General features: G+C 42.9%; 1 protein-coding gene across 1 annotated transcript in view; it reads right to left on the bottom strand.

The window, feature by feature from the left end:
- The window catches only part of LOC113573978 (RNA polymerase II elongation factor ELL2), a 31,352-nt gene that overhangs the window by 4,376 nt on the left and 4,457 nt on the right, over positions 1 to 22,519 (bottom strand). The window contains exons 3-8 of the mRNA XM_027004586.3: positions 10,096 to 10,223; positions 9,044 to 9,207; positions 5,458 to 5,699; positions 4,232 to 4,356; positions 1,929 to 2,046; positions 1,017 to 1,473 (exon numbers count right to left, since the gene is read on the bottom strand). Coding sequence (XP_026860387.1) covers positions 1,017 to 1,473; positions 1,929 to 2,046; positions 4,232 to 4,356; positions 5,458 to 5,699; positions 9,044 to 9,207; positions 10,096 to 10,223 — 1,234 coding nt within the window. The remainder of the gene's footprint in view (positions 1 to 1,016; positions 1,474 to 1,928; positions 2,047 to 4,231; positions 4,357 to 5,457; positions 5,700 to 9,043; positions 9,208 to 10,095; positions 10,224 to 22,519) is intronic.

Here is a 22,519-nt window from a genome sequence, read left to right as displayed (position 1 = left end):
TTACATTAATTCTATACATAAAATATCGGCCCAATCCCATTTCACCCCTTGTCCCTACCACTTAGCTCTATCGCTCTGTTTTGTGTGTTTACATATAGGAGTCACCTGTCCCGATTCTAGTTGTGACATGCTTCAAATTGAGTGTTTTATGAGACATTTCTCAGAATGCCTTGCGAATCATGGTAAAATTGATGCAAGTGACCAAAGACCCACAAACTAAGCATTTTCTCTGTTAATGAATTGCAATAGCCACTGTATTGTATTTCATTGTAACGTTAAATACAACCATTTTCTTCTTAACAAATATAAAAAAAATCTATTAGTAGTGGTGAGCTAACATTAGGTACATCTGATTTGTGCATAAGAATCCTGCATATTTTCATATATGCCTTTAAGGGGCGAATGTAACACCCAAATGTTAACTAAAAGTCCTGCAGAGAGGCTGCTGTACTTTAGCGCTCCTCTAATATCAATGCAGACTAGCAGGGTTGCCTAGAGAGCATCACAAGTAGCCTGGTAATGAAGCAGGGTTTTTCTTTTATTTGATGACCAATTGATGCTTGAAACTGCAAAAGGATGCCTATAGCCCATGCAAGAGACATCACCACAGCTAAGGACAGCATATTGGAAATATTTGACATGTCCAGCAAAAACTGATCAAGGCTGTTCACATAAAAGCCATCAAGGACTACTGATGACGTATCGGTTCTTGAAGGGTTCTCCCATTTCATAGAGAAGATTTCAGCCACTACTCCCTGTAACTTAATTCCAAGGGACAAATGTTTTTTTTAAAAAAAGAAAGAAAAAAAATGGAATTGGGCCATTAAATCTAATGTCCCCCGAGTACACAACCATTAATATGCCAAAAACGCTAGCACTGCTAAATGAAATGTATGAGGGGACAGTTAGCATTAAATACTTGACACTAGCCTTTATTTACTGTTGGCCAGAGTTTTCTGTCAAGAAAGTGCACACAAACAGAAAGAATACAGTACAGCATGAGACAGTAAACCCACGATTAAGCTTTTCCTGGTTATGCTTGAGGTCCGGGCTTGTCTCCACCCAATCAGGTTTTAATCGTTCTCGCTCCTTCTCCTTGTGCTTCTTGGGCTTCTTCTTTTTGTGCTGGCCATTGGCTAGCTGCTGATCAGTGCAGAGAGGGAACTCGGTCCGTGGGGGGTTGGGGCTGGCTGACACTGTTGGTTCAGGGTCTGGCCGTTCTGACTTATGGACACCATTAGCCTCACTAAGTTTGTGCCGCTGGTAAAGGCCGTTGAGGGTTTCTTGAACACTGTTGCTGGTCCTCTCGAGCTCTGTTTTTTTCTGTAAACTGGAGCTTCCAGGGGCAGATGAACTCCGACCCATGGAGGAGCCGAGATGGCTACTAGACGTTTGTAAAAGTGAGTTCTGGTCTAGCAACCTCTGTTTCTTCAGAGTCTGACTTTCTGTGTGGTCTGAAGGCACTGGACGTTTCTGGGAGCATGAATAGAGGGGCAAGAAACAATTTAACAAAACATCATTCTCACACACACACACACACACACACACACACACACCAAAATTTGAAATGCATTGCTAAAACTGCAGTCCAGATGTCTGACTGGCTCCTGAGGAAGAGTAGCGACTAAAGTACCAGCAGTTACTCAATCATTAAAAAGCAGATGGTGCCACCCAACTTAACACAGGGTAAAGTTACAAAAGGCAAATAAATCCCCCAACAAAAAACTTCATTCCTCACATCATTGGTCAGAATCAGTTCATAAATCCCAATTAGCTTTAACACTTGCTAACACTGGAATAGTGCCAGAAAAAGTAACATCATATAGAATAGTTAAAAAAAAAGCAACATCACTGAAAAACTCTGATTGAAAACTAAGATAAGAGGGGGAAAAAGCAGTTGTTGTTTTTTTTTTTAGGTGCACACTCACCACAGAGAGATTCTTGACAGGGCTGAGCTGGGATGGTGAATCCCCTGTGGTTTTGTGGAATGAATGGTTGGACTGGAAGGTTTTTAGCTGACTACTGCTGCTAAGAGGCTGAAGCTTTCTGCAGGACAAACACATGCAAGGTGTTACTCCACACAAGCTGGTCAGTCCACATTTGCAGGGTCAGCCGTTATAATTGGGCTTGTGAGGTTATGCCCCCGTCTTTCAACTAATAGGCTCACCATGACATTAGAATAATCTGTCATGTTTTTGATGTCCACAGTCTTATTTACTGTTAAGAAATGGCTTGAAACAGATTGTTTTGGACTTCTGTGGACCTAAGAACATTAGCACCTGCTAAATATCATAAGACAAATATGAATTCACACAGCCTATCTGGCAAATGTTTTGATGTGTTGCATACAGTGACATGCCCACTTGATTACATATCACACAACACACTGACTATAAAAATGTAGCAGTTAAAGAAAATGCATTGAAAACTGCGAGAACCTTCGTAACACATAGCCGTTGTTTATAGTAATTTTTCCTGTTTCCTAGTCTGTTTTGTGGAAGATCTACTATTAGCTAGTTAGCTTCCATCTCTTAATGAAAGCCTACATGTTTATATTTTGATTGTCTTTTTTATTGTCTTTGATTGGGTTTTGTTTAGTTGATGGTAAAAAAAAAAAAAAACTTGGCAAAATCTCTGCCACACATTAATGAAAGTTTAATGACAATGTTTTAACAAATGCATCAAACTTGATGTAAACATTCCACTGTTAATCTTTTTTTATTTTTTTTTTTAAATCACATCCATTTTACTTTGTGAATAGGTCTTAATAGTACATCTTCCTCCTACAGGACTTGTCCATTTTTTTTTTTCCTAAATTCATATAGTCTAGAAAATATAAAATGTTGAAATGATATGGAACAAGTGGCTGACAATCCTCATAATGGATTCATTAATACATCTTAACTGGAGAATAAGACAGAAAAGTATAAATTAACAGCTCCTATAACAGAATCCCCCCTGCCACTGTAAAGTTGTCTGAACAAGGAAGCTACAGTAAGTATTTCCAGAATGCTATAAAAAGGCCAAGCTGTGCATTCAGGGAACCAAAACTAAAAAAAAACTGAACAGGAAGAAAGTTTGGCATTATAGTTATGAGGAAGACCAAGGTCTACAATGTCCCAGCATGGCATATAAGTGTTTAGGGCTGTACCATTCTCACACGTTCATGACACACTCTCATACTCACTCATGCCCACACCCTGGTCAGAATGTCAGGGCTTGTTTGGCCCTTCCTTTCTACACTAGGTCTAGCTGTTGGTCATGTGTTTGTGGGTAACTGATAAGATCTGCAGTGGAGCAGGCACTAGCCTCACTGCTGCCCAGCAGAGAGAACAATAGTGCGAGACACATTCTCTCCCCTCAAATGCTCTCCTCTGGCAATCTACTTCCTACAGCTCTTTCCTTCGATAGAGCCACATATCTCACTGAGGGATCACACCTCCCCAGAGGCCTGTTGTGGAACCTATTTAGTGTGATATGAAGTCTACAGAACTGAACTGCACCAAGACTAGTCATTAAGGCAGGGGGTGGACTGCCTTAAAACAACAGTGGATGAAAGTTATTTCAAACGAGGACACATTGTGTAACCCTTTCTCCAAGACTTTTAATAATCCCTTGTATATTGCAGGAGCTAAGAGCAATGCTAGGAGACCCACGCCTCCCTGTTGGACTGGCTCCTGAGAAACAGTACACAGATGTGAGGAAGGCGAATGGCCAAGCACACCAGCGGTCAGGAGAAGTGTGGCAAGCCTCCCAAACAACGACTTTTCCAAATTCTATTTTTTGGCAGGATGGGGAATTTCTGGCTGTCAATGCCAACTGCTTCCCCCTCGCTCCAGTTCTATGGTGGAACTCTCATTTCAGAAAGCCTTATTGTGATTCTATTGGACAACACAGTGTGGCAAACCGCATCGCCGCTCACTCTAATTATTTAGGCTTATTAACCAGATCACCAATCTAGGGATGTGAATTTAACAGGGCTCCTAAATGCACCAGCAGGGGGGCTTCAAGGGCCAAGTTACAAAGGCCAGTGGTGGAACTGACAGGGCCATTGCAAAACATCAGCTGTGATTCCATTAGAAAATCAAACAGATATGCCTTCAGGGCTCATAGGTGCTTTTATACAAAGCTGTGTTTATTTACAACGGAGTGAAAAGACTTGCTGGGAATGCAAATTCATAGTAAATGTTCGGTGGTGGTATTATAATAATGAAGTTAAGGGTCTGCCCACCTGGCTAGAAGCCTGTGGATAAGCTGTCTCTCTTCCTCCACATAGCCAGGCCAGTCCCTCTGAATGTTCCTGTAGAAATCATCTTTCAGAGTAAAGCTGTGGTCTTTGGGGTTTAGTTTTGCCACCTGGAAGAGGAAGAGAACATTCCAGTTATGATTTATTTGTGATGGCAGGCAGAGCCTGCTCAGAAGAACTCATGAAACACTGAGATGTTTCAGGATTGTGTCTGGCTGAATAAGAGGAGGGAAAGTATTGCGTAAAGTGAATCAAAACTGTACATTCAAACAGTACCAAGGTACCTTCTTACAATATATTGTTTTAAAAAACTTAAGTTTTAAGACATTGCAAAGATAATGTATTCAAATTCTATTTAGAAAGCATGCATGTTTAGTCAGTTTTTCAAAAAACACATAAGGAAAGTCATGAGGATCTTAAACATACAGAATGTATCAAAGGACTTGTAGAATTACAGGATAGAAAACTCTAGGGTGACCCAGAAACAGCAATTCTATTCTCTAATGCTACATACACATCCAGTCCAGAGCTAGCCTAGCCTTCCCTCTGTCCAAACACAACCCTCTCCTCCAAATAGAATTAAAGCAGCTGTCTAATTGCTGCCGCCAGCGCTGCAGTCTCCCTCTGATGACTACACTGGGGCTTGGAAATTTAAACGCCACAGGAAACGTGCAGCAAATAAACCTAGCGAGGAAGTCGGCTGAGCTCCATTACGCTCAGCCTGTAAAGACGCCCATTATTACGAGGCGTACAGAGGAGCAGCAGACTGTGGCCCATATTGTCTCAGAGTAAGAGTGCTGACTTGAGATCAGCCAAGCCCATTTGGATGTGTAAGATGAAGCTGTGATCCTACTTCGGCGGTATGGGTGTTAAAACCATAGCACTTGTCCCAATGCCATGTAATGACTTTGCTCTGTGTCTCCATGTCCAAAATTAAGTCCCAAATCTTTAGACATAGGAGCTTGCAAAACAAAACAAAACAAAAGGAAAAAAAGGCATCTAAAATACTGTGTTAATGAAATGCTCAGTATAAGCCTTGCTTCCTATGGTTGCATACCACAAATTGAGCCCAGCAAATATAGCTACAACACAGAGGTTGTGGGTACCAGCTTGTTGTGTCCATGCACTATTTAATGCCTTTTACAAGGGTGTTCTACACAGCGTGTGGAACAGTATGGCCGTGAGTGAGTGAGGGAGTGTGTGTGTTTTACCTCTTCCAACACTGTGCTCAGATCAGCTTTGTCCTTGGGACTTGCTTTCTCCCTCTCCAGCCACAGCAGTAGCTCTGGCTTCCTGTAGTGCTTTAGGGCCAGAAGGTGAATGACGCGATCTTTCAGGGGCCTGTGGGCCACAGCACTGGCAGCTCCAGTCCTCTTGTTGCTTGGTGAATGTCTATTCATCCCATCAAAGGTGCCTGGCATCCCCTGCTTCCTCTTAATCTTAACACACTTACCTAAGAGCAAAAGGAAACACTGCACATAGAAAACACTTAACTATTCTCCTCTAATCTCTCCATCATTCGAACAGCAAGCCCCAAATGATCAAGTTCTCCTTTGAAAAAAAAAAAAAAAAAAAAAAAAAATTCATGCCCATGGCAAAGGCAGTTCCAAAGTTTTCAAGGAAACTGCCTTTTTCAGAAAGTAGAGAGTTAAATGTGACAGAAAGGAGTGAGGGATTATTGCCTAACCCAACTATCTCTTCAAGCCTGAAAATAAACCGGGTGCACCTCAAATAGCTCGGCGCCTCTGGGACTGCTCAAGTCCCTCAGTGCTCGTTATGCAAAACAAAGGGAAGAAAAGAGTTTGCAAGGTGAAATTAGAGAGAGAGAGAGAGAGAGAGAGAGAGAGAGAGAGAGAGAGAGAGAGAGAGAGGAGGGGAGGGGCTGGATGAACACAGGAAAGAGTGAGAGAGGGGGGCGGATGTTGGCACAAGAGCCATGACACACGTCTGTCACACATAATACAGCAAACGGTGCACACCGGACCAATGCAGGAAATGTGGCCTTTGTGTAAACATGGCCCGGCGAAACTCATGTGACCTGCACTCCGGATGTGCTCTCCTGAGACACCGTGCCAGGGAGTGTGAAAGAGCTTTAACTGTAAATGGAGCTCTCTCCTGTGCAAACAAGCCAGCTATGGAAACTGAAGTAGCTAAAACAGAGCTCCAACTCCCCCACTCCCCTAAACACCAGTGTGCCAATTTGCCTAGAACCTATCCAGCAGACCACGGCAGCACTGTCAGATATCAAGCAAGCCTAATCTCATTAGGAATCTTAAAGCTACACTTTGAAGGTTGCTGTAAAATGAGGAGGAAGACAATCCATTCACAGGGTGGACAACCTCTGTCTTGGGCATGCACACTTGTTTACATGACATTACTTATAATTAAACCACAGAATGGGCTTTCTGTCACACTTTTAGGGAAATAAGCAGTATGCACTTTTGGAAGTGCAACTGCACTGGGCTTTAAATAAATATGAAACTTGTGAAACTCAGTAACCTTAATCAACCTAATGTAGTAATGTGGTCATTTTGTCTTCATGATCCCAACACATTAATTACCAGTATTCAACAATAATACATATATTTAAATGCAAACTGCAAGCATGCCTTCCTATTTTTTCAAGTTTATTCAAAGTATTTTTCAAAAGACATCATCTCATTAAGTAGAAGCTATGAACCAGCTTTAAAAACACCATCACTCCCACAAACCTCATTATGATGCTACAGGTGTTGAGTGGAATGGAATAAACACTGCAGAACATGCTAGAACCGCACCTCTACTGCCCCAGGACCAGCCGCAGGTTTGCTAAGGAAGAGCTTGGCAAAAAGTCATTACACCTTTAAAGGAACAATCGGAGAAATCCTACCGGTGCTAAGGAGTGGCCTTCCACAGCTAGTGTGTCCTGAACTAGAACTTTACACCATAACACCACTGACTGGCTGAGAACAACAATGTTACCATTGTGGTAGTGATACTTTTATATTTTCATTTGTATATTATTTTTACTCATGTATTACACTCTGTGTTCATAATTGATCTGTGATGAGTATTATAAAAAGATCATGCTCTGTGTGAGTTTGCGAGGGGGCGGGGGGGCTTTATTCCAGCCATTGCAAGGGAGTACACTCAGGTAGGGTCTGCCTGACCTTCACCGCACAGGGCCAGATATAACAAGGATTAATAGCCCTAGAAGAAGCAGCAAAACACCTGTTTGTAACTTGGCAGAAATGTAAATGGAGTATTGTATGGCTCTATTAGTGACCAAGTGGTTAAGTCTTTGATTCAAGTCACCAATGAATGTCTTGACATCCATGTTAAGGTACTTAAAAGGTGATGCCTTCTTTTTATGCTTATGCAGAACAAAACACATGCTTGTTGGTCGTGAGCGCTAAATCTTCTCCATTTCTTATTCTAGGCTAAAGAACACCAATATCAACACCACCATTTATTCAAGATGTGGGTAAAGGAGGAGGAGCGAACTGATTTCCTTACAATTCCTAAACTGGTCACTCTGAGCAAAAAACTAATAGACAAGCCAACAGCCATACCTCAGTGCTTCAGATACTCCAGCTGCCAATGCAGTTTAACCCTTTCATGGAGGAGCAACATTTTCTGTCCATGCCTTTGCCACTAGGTTTTATCACCACTCAATGAAATGTGTTGCCGACAACCCATATTACATAGCCTGTCCTCTCAACACAGAACTCTTATTCATCAGCATGTTGTTATCCCTTTTGACTAGCACAGTGCAAGCTGGTGATATTCACAGTGTTTAGTATACCCCTGGTCTTGTGTTCCCTAGGCATTGACAGCTGGGCACAAACAGCATCAACAGGAAATGGACTGTGAATATTTGATGCAAATCTCAGTGTGCAGGGAGAGTGCACTGACCTTAAAGGCAACCCAGGCCTCTATAATCAAGTCTGCTGTGCAATACCTGCAATTCATTTTAAAATATCCCTGTTCAAAAGATCTATGATCACAAAAAACACATTTAGAAACTCCTTGAAGCATGGCATTACTACCCCACAAAAATGCAGCAGACCACCACAAAAAGATCCTCCACTTAACTGTCAAGTTTGCAACCCTTTTATTTCTGCATGAGCAAGACATTAGTGTGAAAAACTACCATGGGGCTCTACAAAGTACTGGAACTTGCATGGTCAGCTAATTTGGGCCTTGCTTTGATTACAAGATCAGCTATATCCATTCATCGAGGAGAAAGGAATACAGCCTTTATTGAACACTGTGTGTGTGACCGTCGATTATGACGTTACAATAAGAAGTAAAACTAATATCTTGCCGCCCCCCCCCCCCCCCGCCAGCATGCGTAAAGCTGTTCCAAACACACAAGGCTGGTGACAAAATCTTTTCCTTTTCAACCTCCTCAGGGGGAATCGTGGACTTCAGAGAGAACTGCCATGTATAATTCAGTGTTTCTACAGACGAAAACCTAATTGATTCCCAGCCATGGCAATTAAAATCCTGGGCTCAGCTTCATCGGCACAGCATGAAACTTGTTAGTGCACACTTCCTAAAATTTCAGTCATGTTTCTGGAGCAAGCTTCTGGCTCCAGTCTGGGTGGAGGGCAGGAGAGGGAGAAGAGAAGATCCCACAACTGCCTCACTCTAGCGAGGGATTCTTAATCAGTCACTAACCAATCTACAATCTCTTGTTGGCTTGAAGAAGCTGAAGAGATTTCAGCAGTGTTTGTTTGTTTGTGTGTGTGTGTGTGCGTGCGTGCGTGCGTGCACACATGTACATGCATGTTGGGGGCGGCAATTTGTGCATACTTGGATGTGTGGCCCCGGGTTTGATCTCAATAGCTGAACGGCTCCAGATGTCTTTTTCCACCTGGGACATGCGCTCACGGGTCATCTGATAGGAGTCATCTGTGGCACATACCGTGATCTTGTCCTGAATGCTGCCCTGGCTCTCCAGGTGATCCCTGCCATCCCTGAGGAGAAAGGAACAGTAAAAAGATTTTACTAAAGGATTTCTACAGTAATTATACTAAAGGCTTCTAATTATTCTAGCCATTATATATAGTGTATATTGCTAAAGTTTTTCTATGAAATCTAGACGGTGACGAGCAAGACAATCTGTATGAATTTTCCAATTTTCAAAACATAACATTCATCTTGATAAATCAGTCAAATCATGGCATAATGAGAACTGGATCTGAATCCCAAATGTCTGTTAGAGTAGTGGACTCCTGCCCCTGCATCTAACTGCTCATGTTTTCCCCTTTTTTCCCCCCCAAGTGCACTGGGGGCACAGTTGGGCCTATTGTGCACAGTTTAACCAGAAAGTGACTAATTTACGACTAATGCCCACAACCGGTTTGCTGGAAATCGCGTTGTATCCTCCTTTTCCCGCAAACCTATGCGCAGCTATTCTTTCTGTAAAACAAGTCAAGTACTGTAGAGTTCACAAGCCTCCTTTGAGCTTCAGAACCAACAGATGTGTGTTGCTTGGGCTGGAGGGAGGGGAAAGTAAAAAAACACAAAACAAAACAAAACACCCCAGAATATTATGACCACAAACTCCAATGTTCAACAAAATGTTAACAGACTCAAGCTTCCACACTATGATGTCATTTTAAATGGAGTAGCTTGGTTAACCCATCATGAATCCACACTAAAATTATGATAAAAAATTAATAATCCTTGAAAATGGCATGTTGGGTTTTTAATAGCGTGAGTCACTGTAATTAGATCAGGTGGACTCCATCCACACAGCTGTTCATATGTAATAGCAGTTACATACTCACTTAACCTCTGAGAAAAATCACAAATGGACTCAAAAGTGATTTTGATTGAAGTTGGCGATCAGCACTTCTTACCCCGAGACATACTGGTGAATGCAGTCAAAGCTTGCTTGAGGTTTGTCTTTACTGTCACTGGACAGGTAGAAGGAAAAAACGCGAAAAGCATCACCTGAGTCAACTGTGGCAGCAGGAATCTTGATGTACTGCAAGGAAAGACAGGTTTCACAACATTATGTCAGAACAACACCCTGTCTGGCAGTAGAACCTCGAAAGCTAAAACACTGCCCCCTCCCCACCCCACCCCAATATCTCATATATTGTCTCATAAGTTTGAAGCTGAAAGCAAAGGTACTTTGCTGCACATCAAATTTTAAATACTACAGGCTTGTCCATCATAAAAACCCCAAGCCTGTAATCCACACTTCCTCAGTCTGACATGACAAATGTTTTCTTGGATTTAACATGAGCTTTTATGAAGAGAGCATGCCTCAGCAGCTGAGAGCCACACCTCCTTACGACACGGTGGGTGGGTCTCACCTCGAGAGCACACTGGTCATTCTCCTCATCTACTAATCACGCTCATTATTCTAACTTAAATGAGAGGAACGTGCTGTTCCAGAAACCGCTTTACTAGAGGGCATTCTGCACTTGCTATTTCTGCCTTATAATGACCTTTTAAAGAAAGTGCATAATATACAGCAAGATAATTGTGTACAAGTAAGACTGTGCAGCTGCATGGTAGTTGAGTTATTTGGGGATGGGTTATTTGAGAGTTCAAGCAAGAATAAATCTGCACATTACATCACTATAACGCATAGTCAACAAGTGATCCAGAAGGAGACCAAGGTCTCCAAAAACGTGCGCAAACAAAAAGAAACCATGCACAGGCATATCCCTCTCCCACTCCCATTCACACACACTCGTGCACCAACAAGAGAGAAAAAAAAATCAAAGTTGTAGAGCGATTCATAGAATCAACATTTGTTAAAGCCAGGATGTACTGGCTATATGGGAGGGCAGTCTAGGGTAGCTCAGAAGCTGCTGCAGTTCCTGGGGTTGGGCTCATTTCAGCTCATTCAGTAGATCATTTCATTATTGCACAGAAGCGTGATCCTTATTTTGGATGAACTCCCACTGAATTTAAGCTCTCAAGCATAGGCTGTAATTTGCAGAGGTGCATGTATTCAAAGTCAAAAAGTAAAACTCCTGCCACACACTCACACACACATATACTACATACACTACAATTGCTTTCAACTTTATATATATATATATATATATATATATATATATATAATTTATTAAAATCACCCAGCTGGAACAAAACCTTCGAGGGGACTTGGACTTTGAGTGGGAACTACCTGCACACATGAACCCTAACGAATGGCAGGCTTCTCCTCTTACCAGTTGCTCTAGCATGCCTTTAATTAACTTTACCATCATCTGGTTTGCCATTTAAAAAAGATTTTCAGAACAGGGAAGAAAAACTCCTCTGGTTAACAGGGAAATGCTAACTGTCAGTCTCAGCACAAAAACAAGAACAGCTTTGTTACTGCATTTACTTCCACAAAAGATTAAAAAGCTTAAGGTAATTAGTGAGAAATAATTCTAGGGAATATTTGGAATAGAAAGTATAAAAACAGTCTACACATAATCTTTTGCCCATGACCACTTGAACCAATTGGGCATCATACTTTTAGCCAACCTGACTGTCAGCCAGTCACTTATGGCTGGTTTATATTGGAAGAGTTAACATATCACCAGGGATTCGCAGAAACAATGTAGTCCTTTGTTTCTCACGTTCGCAAGCTCTTAAAGGAACAGTAGGAGCGCAGTCAGTATGGAGGGCTGTCTGACTTGTATGAGCTTGACTGGGTCTTTGAGGGAATTGCCCCAGGCAGCAGGAGGGCCTCAGCCCAGGGTGGTATTGTTGTAGACCTCACTGTCTCCTGTCTCCACACAGAGGTAACCCAGCAGTAACTGCATCTGTAGTGTGACTGAGGAGGCAGAATGACGATACACTGCTGTGAATCAAAAATGTGGGTGCTTTGTACTGGGTATGGGTGGCTCTTTTTAAGCGGATTTAGAATCATTTGTTCTATTTCTCCTTGAGAGTTCAGAAGTGAGACTAGACAACCGCCTCAGGATCAGTGTGAAATATCACCTTCTAACAGAAAATAATCACAAACCCATCACGAATAGCCTGCACCGCATTCTCACCAGAGCTGCAGAAAAATAAAATTCTCGATGAAAAACCTACTTCCACAATCAAAGAGCAATTATATTTTTAAAGGGAAGTCCTAGAAACCTACTTTCACTAATGTGAAAACTGAGTCAGTTCAACTCATTAGGCAACAGGTATTGCAGCATCCTTAAAAACATTGGTCCCTTTAAACAGCTTCAAATGGCAATTCAGTAGGGAAACTGATAGACGCTTCAGTCGAAGAGGTGGCCTAGATTTGGAAAGAAACATGGTACAAGGCACACATGAAGCCTTAGGAGCTTCAGAAGGCTTTGCTTTTTTGTTGAAGGTGACGAACACAACCAAAAAGATTGATTAGTGTGCCCCATGATTAAGTAATATTCTGGTGTTTGGATTTCTGTTAGAAGCCAAGCGATACTGCAATTATGTACATAATTCTCATGTTGAAATGCCACTCTCTGTCAGTCTCTGTGCCATTGGGCATTTGCTCAAATCTGACAGTATATTTTAGCAAAAACTTGTTTTAAGGAACACATTTATGGTGCATGATTGCCCATATTGACTGATTTTCAGACAGACAAACTAGATAAGCTTCAGTGCTAGGTTTATATGATTTTGTTGAAAATATTAAAAAAGGTCATCATTAAAAGAACAAAGGTTGCTCCATGAGTGAACTATGGATTTGCCTGTTCTGAATGGTTGTGCACCCTATGATGGATCTTCTGCTGGTATTTAGAGAAAATCTCAACCAACTGGTTCTGAATTTAGGCCAGGCCTTTAACCTTTCATGGCAAACCTAACCTTTCACAGCAAATGTGATGACTTGAAATTTTCACCATTTACTGCATAAAACATTAGTACTAAACAAATGAGAATGTCTTTAATTTAGCATCCCCTTTCACAATTGCTTAGTACGTGTTCTTCATTAAATACATTTTCATTATATGAAAATTTAAATCAGAACATTTCAAAAATGTTAAAAGATCAAACATTTTTTCCACAGACATGATGAAGCACGCATACACATGATAAAAATCTTGAATTGCTGATTTAGGACCTGTGCCGAATATTTCACACTTGTATTTAAATAAAAATTACAGTTCCCACGTATCATTTTTAGCTATGTCCATCCATGACTAGCGAAACAGCAAAACCTGAATGACATTTTGTATTAAACACTCAACTCTTTGAGCTCCTCACCACTGTTTGTGGATATGGTTTGTATCTGAGCACCCACAAAGTTTTCTAATGAGCCATGTAGCAATCCAAGTCAAAAAATTGGCAACCCTTCCTGAAAAGCTCCATATAAGCTTGAAGCTGTATTATGAGCACTAAGAAGCAGGGCAGTCAGTGGGGCTTGACACAGCCTCTTCAGCCATCTATAGAGCAGGACTGATGTCAAGGATTAGCTTCCAGGCTCAGTGGTAACTAGAGAGAGAGGGTTGAGGGAGGGAGAGATGCCAAGGGCAGATGTGGAGAGTGGGACTCAGGCTGTCACAAATGCCTAGTCATGCAGCAAAGCCATAAGCAGCCGTGTGGAGTCAATAACAGCACTTCCAAAAACCCACCCCTGCGCTCTCTCTCTCTCTCTCTCTCTCTCTCTCTCTCTCTCTCTCTCTCTCTCTCTCTCTCTCTCTCTCTCTCTCTCTCTCTCTCTCTCTCTCTCTCTCTCTCTCTCTCTCTCTCTCTCTCTCTCTCTCTCTCACCCCAGCTTACCCCCCCCCCCCCAAAACACACACGCAGAGACACACACACACACACACACACTGCCAATGCAACAGCATAGTACATTCCAACACTCAAACAGATGTCTTTTTTTTTTTCTTGCTTATTTTCTGTTCATGTCTTAAAATTAAATTAAAAACAGTTAGTATGGCAAGCAGCCATGTGGTCTGAGTATTTTAAGGGTTCATTACTGAATAGTCAAAAGCTAGAACTGCCTTCAGTCAAATTATAAGCAACAAGTCAGTCAAATGGGAAGGGTCTGAGAATAAGGTCACAGTCACACAACAATGTAACAGACTTAAACTCTACCCCAAACTCCACCTCATTGGAGGACCCAATCTGTTATTTATGCCCATAACCCTTCCTCCACCCCAAACCTCCTCCACCATCACACCCTCATTTATGCAGTTTTTCTGGAGCCAACACTCCTACCCCCTACATCCCTAGTTTAATGATGTGTTTGTAACCAAAACCCCCCTCTCCACCCCAAACCACTACCATGCACACTTCACATTCTAATTCTAATCAATGTCACTCAGGTCACTCCACTACGGGAGTCTCTCCTCCAAAGCTTCCCCTGCCATCTTCACAAACATATGCCATTTAACACATTGGTTCCCAGCTTCTATCTCATGGGGCTTAGAACACTCAGGCTTTTCTGATTCCCAATGGAAATCAAAGATTTAGAGACCATAAAGCATGATGGCTTCTCCATGCCCAGACTGATGCCAAAAAAGAGGGCATTACACTGGGAAAAGGGAGGCTTGGAGGTGTCTCACATTTCAGCTAAGCTTGTCTCTATCTAAACCCTGCAGATCACAAAATCTGAAACGGTCAATTCAGAGCCTGGGAAAATGCAGAGATGATTGTGAAAGTCAGGCCAGGTGTACAGATGTAGAGACAGGAAACAGAAGCTTTAAGGTTCAGTTTATAGAATACGACTATGTTTTCCAAATCAACACAAAGATTAATGCAAACTGGCATAACAGCTATTATTTTGAACATGTATGGCTGGTTTCCCGGATATGCATTAGCCTAGTCTTGGATTAAACTACATTGCCAATAGCAAAACAAAATTTTTTTTTTTATTATTGCAACACTTAAATTCATGCATAATAAACAGGCCCAGACTGACATTCATAGTGACCTGGCACATTTGACAGACAGTTGACAGAAAGCATCTCCACACCAGTTGAAGATATTGCTTACTCATGGTAGCGCTGAGGGGCTAGGAGTGTTTCATTGACCTGTATACTGTACATCTCTGTATGCAAAGCTCAGCTCATCAGTGGCTATGACTGTGGTGAACCCTTCAGCTAAAAAAAAACAATATGCAAACACTCAGCATGAGGATGGATTATCTGCAGTGGATGGATTAGCTACATTGTCTACAATGACAAAGATGGCTTTAACTTTTCCACCATAAAGTAGAAATGCTCAGATGTGCAGTGAGTGAGAAGTTTGGCCCCAGTAACAACAAGGACATACACACAAACATACATGAACACTTCGGCTGCCCCTTGGCTTCCTAGGACGTTAGCAGCCCATGTCATTGCAGCCAAGTGGTGTCAGATTGACAGGCCTCAACATATCATCGGACGGAGCAGCAGTGCTGTGAGGGAGTCGAGTACAAGACAAAGCCTCCCTCTGTGGTCCCAGACCAGACTACATCTGCCGCACTCAGCCCTGGATGTTTGGAGATGTCAAATACTTTTGGCCTGTTGTAAGGCGTGAACTGGAGTGGAACTGAACAGCTTTGGCGGAGGTGGGGGGGGTGGTATGCACCATTAGAAAAGGGGACAAAGGACACGTTCGGCAGCCTATGCAAGAAAATGCATCCTTCGGACTTCAACGCGTGCTGAAAAACTGCTTACACAAACGCAAAACATTTGGAACGTCAGGTTTGGGGCGATTATGCACAACAGATGACACTTTCACCCTGCTTTTTGGAAGATTCTGAGAACATTTACTCCTGCTTTAAAAGTGCACATCTGTTTGGAACAGAAAGGAGAAGCTGGCATGTTTTTTCAGGTGTTTTTGTGAGTCGGCACGTGTGAGGGTTCAGAGGCCAGAGACCCAGCCATCAGCACTGGCCCCGTTATTTCGAACCAGGGCACTGAAACTAACACACATCTGCCAGTTTTATCCCGGTATGTCTGGCCCCACAATTCTATCCTTCTCATCCCATCATCAAGACATCTCATGCACACAGATATTCACTTGCAATGCCCAAATTGCAGTGACCAAAAGTACACAGGGGAAAGGCAACCTTTTGATCCAGGCCCGTTCAATTCCAGGTTGGTCTCCATTTCCTTGGGCCTGGTTAGTCCCCGAAACGTCCACGCTCTATTCCCTGCTCCCTGGCACGGGTCAGTTAGCTCCAAGGCTTGTGTTTACACAGGCTGCGTCCACTCCGGCTGTTGGGTGCTATTGTTCTGTCCGCACATCGTCACGGCTCCTGAGGAGCCGGAGTCTGCCTTTTGTTGGAGCGGCTGCAAGCAATGGCACAGAGACATGCCTGGATTATTCATGACCTGCAGGGGCGTGTGCCCTGTTCAAGGGGGGTAGGCTGGGGGAGGGGTCAGGGCATCCTTACCCAGGACTAACAGAGGCAGCAGCCAACACCCCCCCCCCCCCCCCCAAAAAAAACAAACCTGACAGTAAACCACTCATCCAAGGGAGGACAGGGAGGTGGCATTGTAAATGTGTGTGTGTGTGTGTGTGTGTGTGTGTGTGTGTGTGTGTGTGTGTGTGTGTGTGTGTGTGTGTGTGTGTGTGTGTGTGAGAGAGAGAAAAAGAGATGGGGGGCAGGGAGACTAGAACACAGTGTTGGAGATTCTGCTACCACTGTCTTTGTGTATTAAAAAATGCTTTATCCAAAAATGCTAATTGTTATTAATAAACCAAAATCAATAGTTTTTATGGCATAGTTATTATACTTGATGAAGGCTAATGGTAGCAGGTTAGTATTATTAGTAATACTGGCACTTTTAAGTCCATTATTTTAAAATATTTCACCCCCATAAACAAGCTGTTGGATGTATGGTAAAGTTCAACCAACCCTTTAACTCAACAATCCTGTCATAAGTGCATTTGACAGCAGCTCAAACACTAAAGTATGGAAGTGCTAACAAGTGGCATTTGGAGTGAAGGGGCAGTTAATACACATCCAAGCAGACAACACATGCCAACATTGGCACAGAGTGTTCAGGGACAGATCCTGCAACCCCCATCAACGTTACATTGTTTAGCATATGATCAATGAGCCTGCTGCCAGATCACGGCTAGTAAACACAGCAGAGTGCGAGCTCCTCTCTTCTCCTGCCATTAAATCACTTCAACATCTGAGCTCCCCCTGAGCCCTGGTTACATTTAAATGCAATGGTATGGGGGAGGTGGAGGTGACTGTCTGTTGAGGCGAGGGGGGTTGGGTTGGGTTCGGGGGTGGTGGTATGAAGGTGAGGATGTGGTGGTGTGTTTGGGGATGGGGAATGTGGTGGTTGCCTGCCTCATGCACAGAGTTCCTGCCTGAGATGCCAAGCTAAAGCTAAATCTGCCCCCGGCTCCTCCCCAGCACCTGAGGGCTAATCTGTTAAGCTCAGTAAGCTCTGGATGACCCAACTCGATGGATATATATGTGTGTGTGTGTGTGTGTGTGTGTGTGTGGTGTTCCATCTATGTCATGGGGGTAGAGAGAGCACCATGCACACAGCTTTCATATTCCTCCCATTCGGAGCACACCCAGAAGCCAGCCATCCGCTCTCCCATTAGTTACTATAGAGACGGTAATGAGGAAATTAAACAGTAGCAGGTCTAAGCATTACAGACTCACACATTTACTATACCACATCCTTTCTCTGGATTTTCATTATTCATGATCAGTGGAATTTTAAAAACTAGTAGTTATATAAATGTACACTTCCAAGGAATTCCAAGGATTTTTAGTTTTGCTTTGTCAGTGCTGTACTATATTAAAAAAAAAAAAAAAAAAATCACAAAGAAATGAGATTTAGTGTGACCTCCAAAGTGGTGAGCTCGAAAACATGCTATCATAGAAAAAAAAAAATCTCCCCAGCCCACCCCCTTGGAAACCACCCCATGATCCCAACCTTTTTTATTTTCTGAGTTTCAAGAAATACTGAAAATCTGAGCATCTCTAATGCAACAACTAGCTAGTCATATGAATAAAGTGCATACAGATGCCAAATGGAAATTTTCTTTAACAACATATCTGTCGAGAAGCCCTATATGATGTGTCACAGGACTTGAATTCTCCCTGGACAGATCATCAAACAGAGCTGATCGAAAAGTGTCTGCCTTGGGGAGCACTGTTTCCATGGCAAGGTATATTTACTGGAGCACGGCACATTTCCTGGCCACCTCCGGTTCTGAAACCCAGATGAAAAAACACCTATAAACCTCTGGTTATGACAGCTATCAAACAATGAAGTACAGGAATAACCCCATAAAAGGAGAATTTTACCAACAGCCGATTTACCAACACAACTTGCTCACCTTACAGCTAATCCACAATTTGCTGACTGATAGCGTTTCATAGGAGATTGAAAAACCTCCATGTCCATGAGGTAGAACAGTGCACTCGGCAGGGACCAAACCATCATGCCCCTAAGGTGGCAAGAAATCAGTGCCTTTATGCCTAAAGTCACGTCTTAAAGGTTATCAACTCATGGGTCATGCAGGGACTTGTCTGCACTTTGGAATGACAAACAATTAATCAAGTGGAAACAATAGCAGGATGTTGGCAATATCATAGAATGAAAAAACAATACAACAAATATACCAGGACATTTGTAGCGACTCGGTAATACTTGTACAACCATAAATAAAGCTGTTCATACACACAAAAGCCTTGCTCGGAGATTAAGCGAAACATCAAAGCATTTGCCTTTTTCTCGCCTTCTTGTCAACTGTTAGATCCAACTGTCCCTTTAAAAAAAATCCACTCGCTTCAAAAATGAGTGGAGAAAAGGAGGAGATCCTGCCTGTAAGGAGCCCAGACTGTTAAAGACCAAACAGCAGAAAGCAGTGTCAGTCAAAACACTGGGCCCCCAGACAGGCGAGGTACCATGGGCCCCAGAGGCATATCACATCTGGATGAATAGGACGACGTGTGTCCATTCACTCACACGTGGGACTGCACCCCCTCTTCTACTGCCCCGCTTCAGGGGACCCACTATACATTCCTCTCATTGTCATTCTAATTAGCTTTCAGGAAAAATAAAAAGAGTCTCTCTCCATCTCTCTCTCTCACACTCAATTGCACAAGGTGTCTCACAAGAGAGTGCATCAGACACACAAACACACTCACACTCTAAAACTTGCACAACCATGCACACAGTTGCACAAGATGTCTCACACAAGAGTGCATCATAGACACACACACACTGCTCTGGCTGGGGTTAGGCTTCTGCATGCGAGATGGAAGCCCTTGTGACTCCTAGGGTGAACTAAGACAATGACAACAAGACACAGAAGGGGTGGGGGTATTGAACCTTCACACGCACTCACCATGAGAACTTTTCAGCAAGGAATTCTTGCTACCCCACCTCCCACCAGCAGCAAGTGCCCAACACACACATGTACAAAACTGCAGTGTGGAAAGTCGCACAACAAATAAAAAACAAACCAACAAACAAAAAAAAACCCCCACAAACGACTTACTACTCATAAAACTACTCTATGGACTCTGCTAATCTGCTCAGACTGTTGCCAGTGCACACGTGGTGCATTGTTAACCAGCAGGGACCTGGCGCAAACTCTCCTACTACGTGCCCTACTGCAGGAGAAGCACAACTCATTGTGCTTTTCCTCATCCTCGATCGAGTTTAAGCTCAGAAAATGGGAGGCCAGTCAGGAATCCTTTCCTAGCAGTGCAGTAAGTGGAAAGCAGGCAGTGCTGGCTAATGGTAGAAGGCCAACAACTGCAAACAACTGCTTTTGTACTTATCAAAACTTTGTTCAATTCCAGACATCTGAATTAACTACAGTGCAAAAATAGCAAGACCGGTCATCTTGATTTTTAAGCAAACACAAAGCCTGTTTGATTAGATAAAGCATGATAAGTGATAGAGTGTGAGAGTGATAAAGTTCAATGCTGCTTTGTGCAATGCCCAGGGTTCTTGTTCCATGATGAAATGCTAGTGTATAGTATTTATATCTTCTCTAAAACTATGTTTAGGCCAGTAATTAATAGAGGATACAGAGCAAAACAAATTGAAAAAAAAAAAAAAAAAAGTTCCCTTATAATTATCTGCACATTAGGCAAAGCGAGTCAAAGTTCCATTTATTTTTCAAGGGAAACAGAAGACTTTATCAAATGCTTACACAGAGTAAAGCAGCACTACCTGTAAAAGAGACTGCTTTACTGGGACCAAATAAATGTGCACCAGTTTGTGAAATTCCAGTCTTGAAGCACCAAAACGTATCCTGAACACATTCCCTACGCCTGCCTTGGGAGAATTTTAGAGTCATTTGAATTCCATAAACTTTACACGGCATGTAACTGCTCTCAGTGAAATGAAAGGAATTTTATATATCGCCCCCACCTCTTTTCCTCTGCAGTTCCTAGAATGTTGTCCAGTTTCTAAATGATATTTTGACAATTTGCACATTAGTGCATTATATCTATTCCTTTACGAGAAGCCGAAATAGAACTATTGAATCATGGGCCTGCATGTGTCTACTCTTGGTGACTGTAGCCTGTAGTGTTTTTCATTGCACACTGTCCAGGCATTCTCAAGGAGTCAGTATGAAAGCTGAAAAACGGTGGTTGATGTGCAGTAGGCAGATGAAGGGACTTTCATGCCAACACCCTGCCTGCCGGGTCAGGGGGCATGGAGTCAAGCCAGGGCGATGTTTACGGCAAGTAAGGACAACCTGGAGCCAACCTAAAGGAATACTTAAACCAAAAAATGTTGCTAATTTGAAAATGTTAAGTGCTAGGGGAGCAGTTAACATAATGCAAATGAGAGCCACTATCTGGTACCTTTTAGTCGTCATTTACAATTAGCAACATTAGCACTTTTTCGACCAGCTTTTTGATCAAAGCTAAAACCTGACTTACAATGAGAAATTATGATAGGATATTTAGTTCCAGGCAGCTGTCTGATTACCTCTTGCCTATTCAGCCAAAATCTGACAGTCACAGCAGCACCTCCTATACTGTGTCCTTTGTGATGCATGTTTCAATTTCCAGGTAACATGGAAATACATCCATGAGAGACAGCAGCGCCTCTAGAACTAACAGGCTAATATATTTGTTGCTGCAGATCGCTTTGTCAGAGATTATTGTACCTTTTTATTATTGTACCTTTGTATAAAATGCTGGGGACTCTAGTGTAACTACTGCCCCACAAGTAGCCTAATTCTCCACCACATCTCTCTCTCTCTCTCTGTCTGTCTGTCTGACTGTGTGTCTGACTGTCTCTGTGTGTGTGTGTGTGTGTGTGTGTGTGTCCCTCTCCCCAAGCTCAGATACCTCATTAATACCTAGCAGCCCATTGTCAGAAAAGGAGGAGTGTTCTATGCTCCAATTCCCCACAGCCAATCTGAATATGTAACTCTCCAAACATGGATATCTCTAAATTCTATTTTACAATTTTAATTGCATACACCTCAGCCATGTGAACATGACCACTTGTCTCACTGGCATAAAATAATTCGCTGAATGTTTCTATGCAAATGTGACTTAACACATTGGATTATTCTTTTTCTTAATTGGCTGTTTCTCTGTGTATTTTGTATGCAAGATCTGTGGGTTTAGGTAGGAGTTCCCTGCTCTGCCACCATTAGAGACAAGGCAAGCCATACCTCCCCCCCCCTTATTCTCGTTGTAGGCCTTTCATGTCTACACAGAAACGACAGGCACAGAGACATGGGGGTTCCCTGGGGTTCGAACACTCCCACCCTCCCCCTCCTCCAAGCCACCACCCCACGCTCCTAACAAAGCCCTCCCCAGTTGCCAGTCTGACCCAGTAACCGGGCAAGTAGCCCTGGGGGGTGTCGGGTACCCTCTGGCGGGCTCCCCTCGTGGCCCCATGCGTGAGCTGACCGCACAGTCCGTCGTTTGTGCACACAGCCAAGTCACTTTGCTCACAAACGTCTCCCAGCCAGCAAGGGATTAGACAGACTTCTTTTAAACAGGAGCAATTGTGTGCTTCAGTGTATGCAAGTAGAGTAGGCAGTGACAGCGAGGTGCTGTAGCTGAACGCACTGTGGCTGAACACGCTGTAGCTGAACGCTCTAATCCAGTTAGACACAGGCATGTTTCTTTATAGCCATTTTACTGGAATTCTTTCTCCCTAGTTTATGCAGGCTGACCACAGGCTGCATGACTTGTCTCAGTGGCTATATCTAGCCATATCAGTAGGCGCATGGAACCACAGTCTATATGAAACCAGCAATTCAGAGAGAGACTCTGCCCTAAATTATGGCAGTAACCCAATTCATATCAGCACTTGCAAATGTGCATGGGACTGAAATTCTATAAATGTTTTCAGTCTAGTTGAGCAGGCCCTAAGGGTGGGAGCACTCCCCCTCTTAGTGTTGAGG

The sequence above is a fragment of the Electrophorus electricus genome, chromosome 6, assembly GCF_041902795.1.
Source record: "Electrophorus electricus isolate QZ-2024a chromosome 6, ASM4190279v1, whole genome shotgun sequence".
NCBI classification, from domain to species: domain Eukaryota; kingdom Metazoa; phylum Chordata; class Actinopteri; order Gymnotiformes; family Gymnotidae; genus Electrophorus; species Electrophorus electricus.
This window is presented reverse-complemented; position numbering and strand designations above follow the sequence as displayed.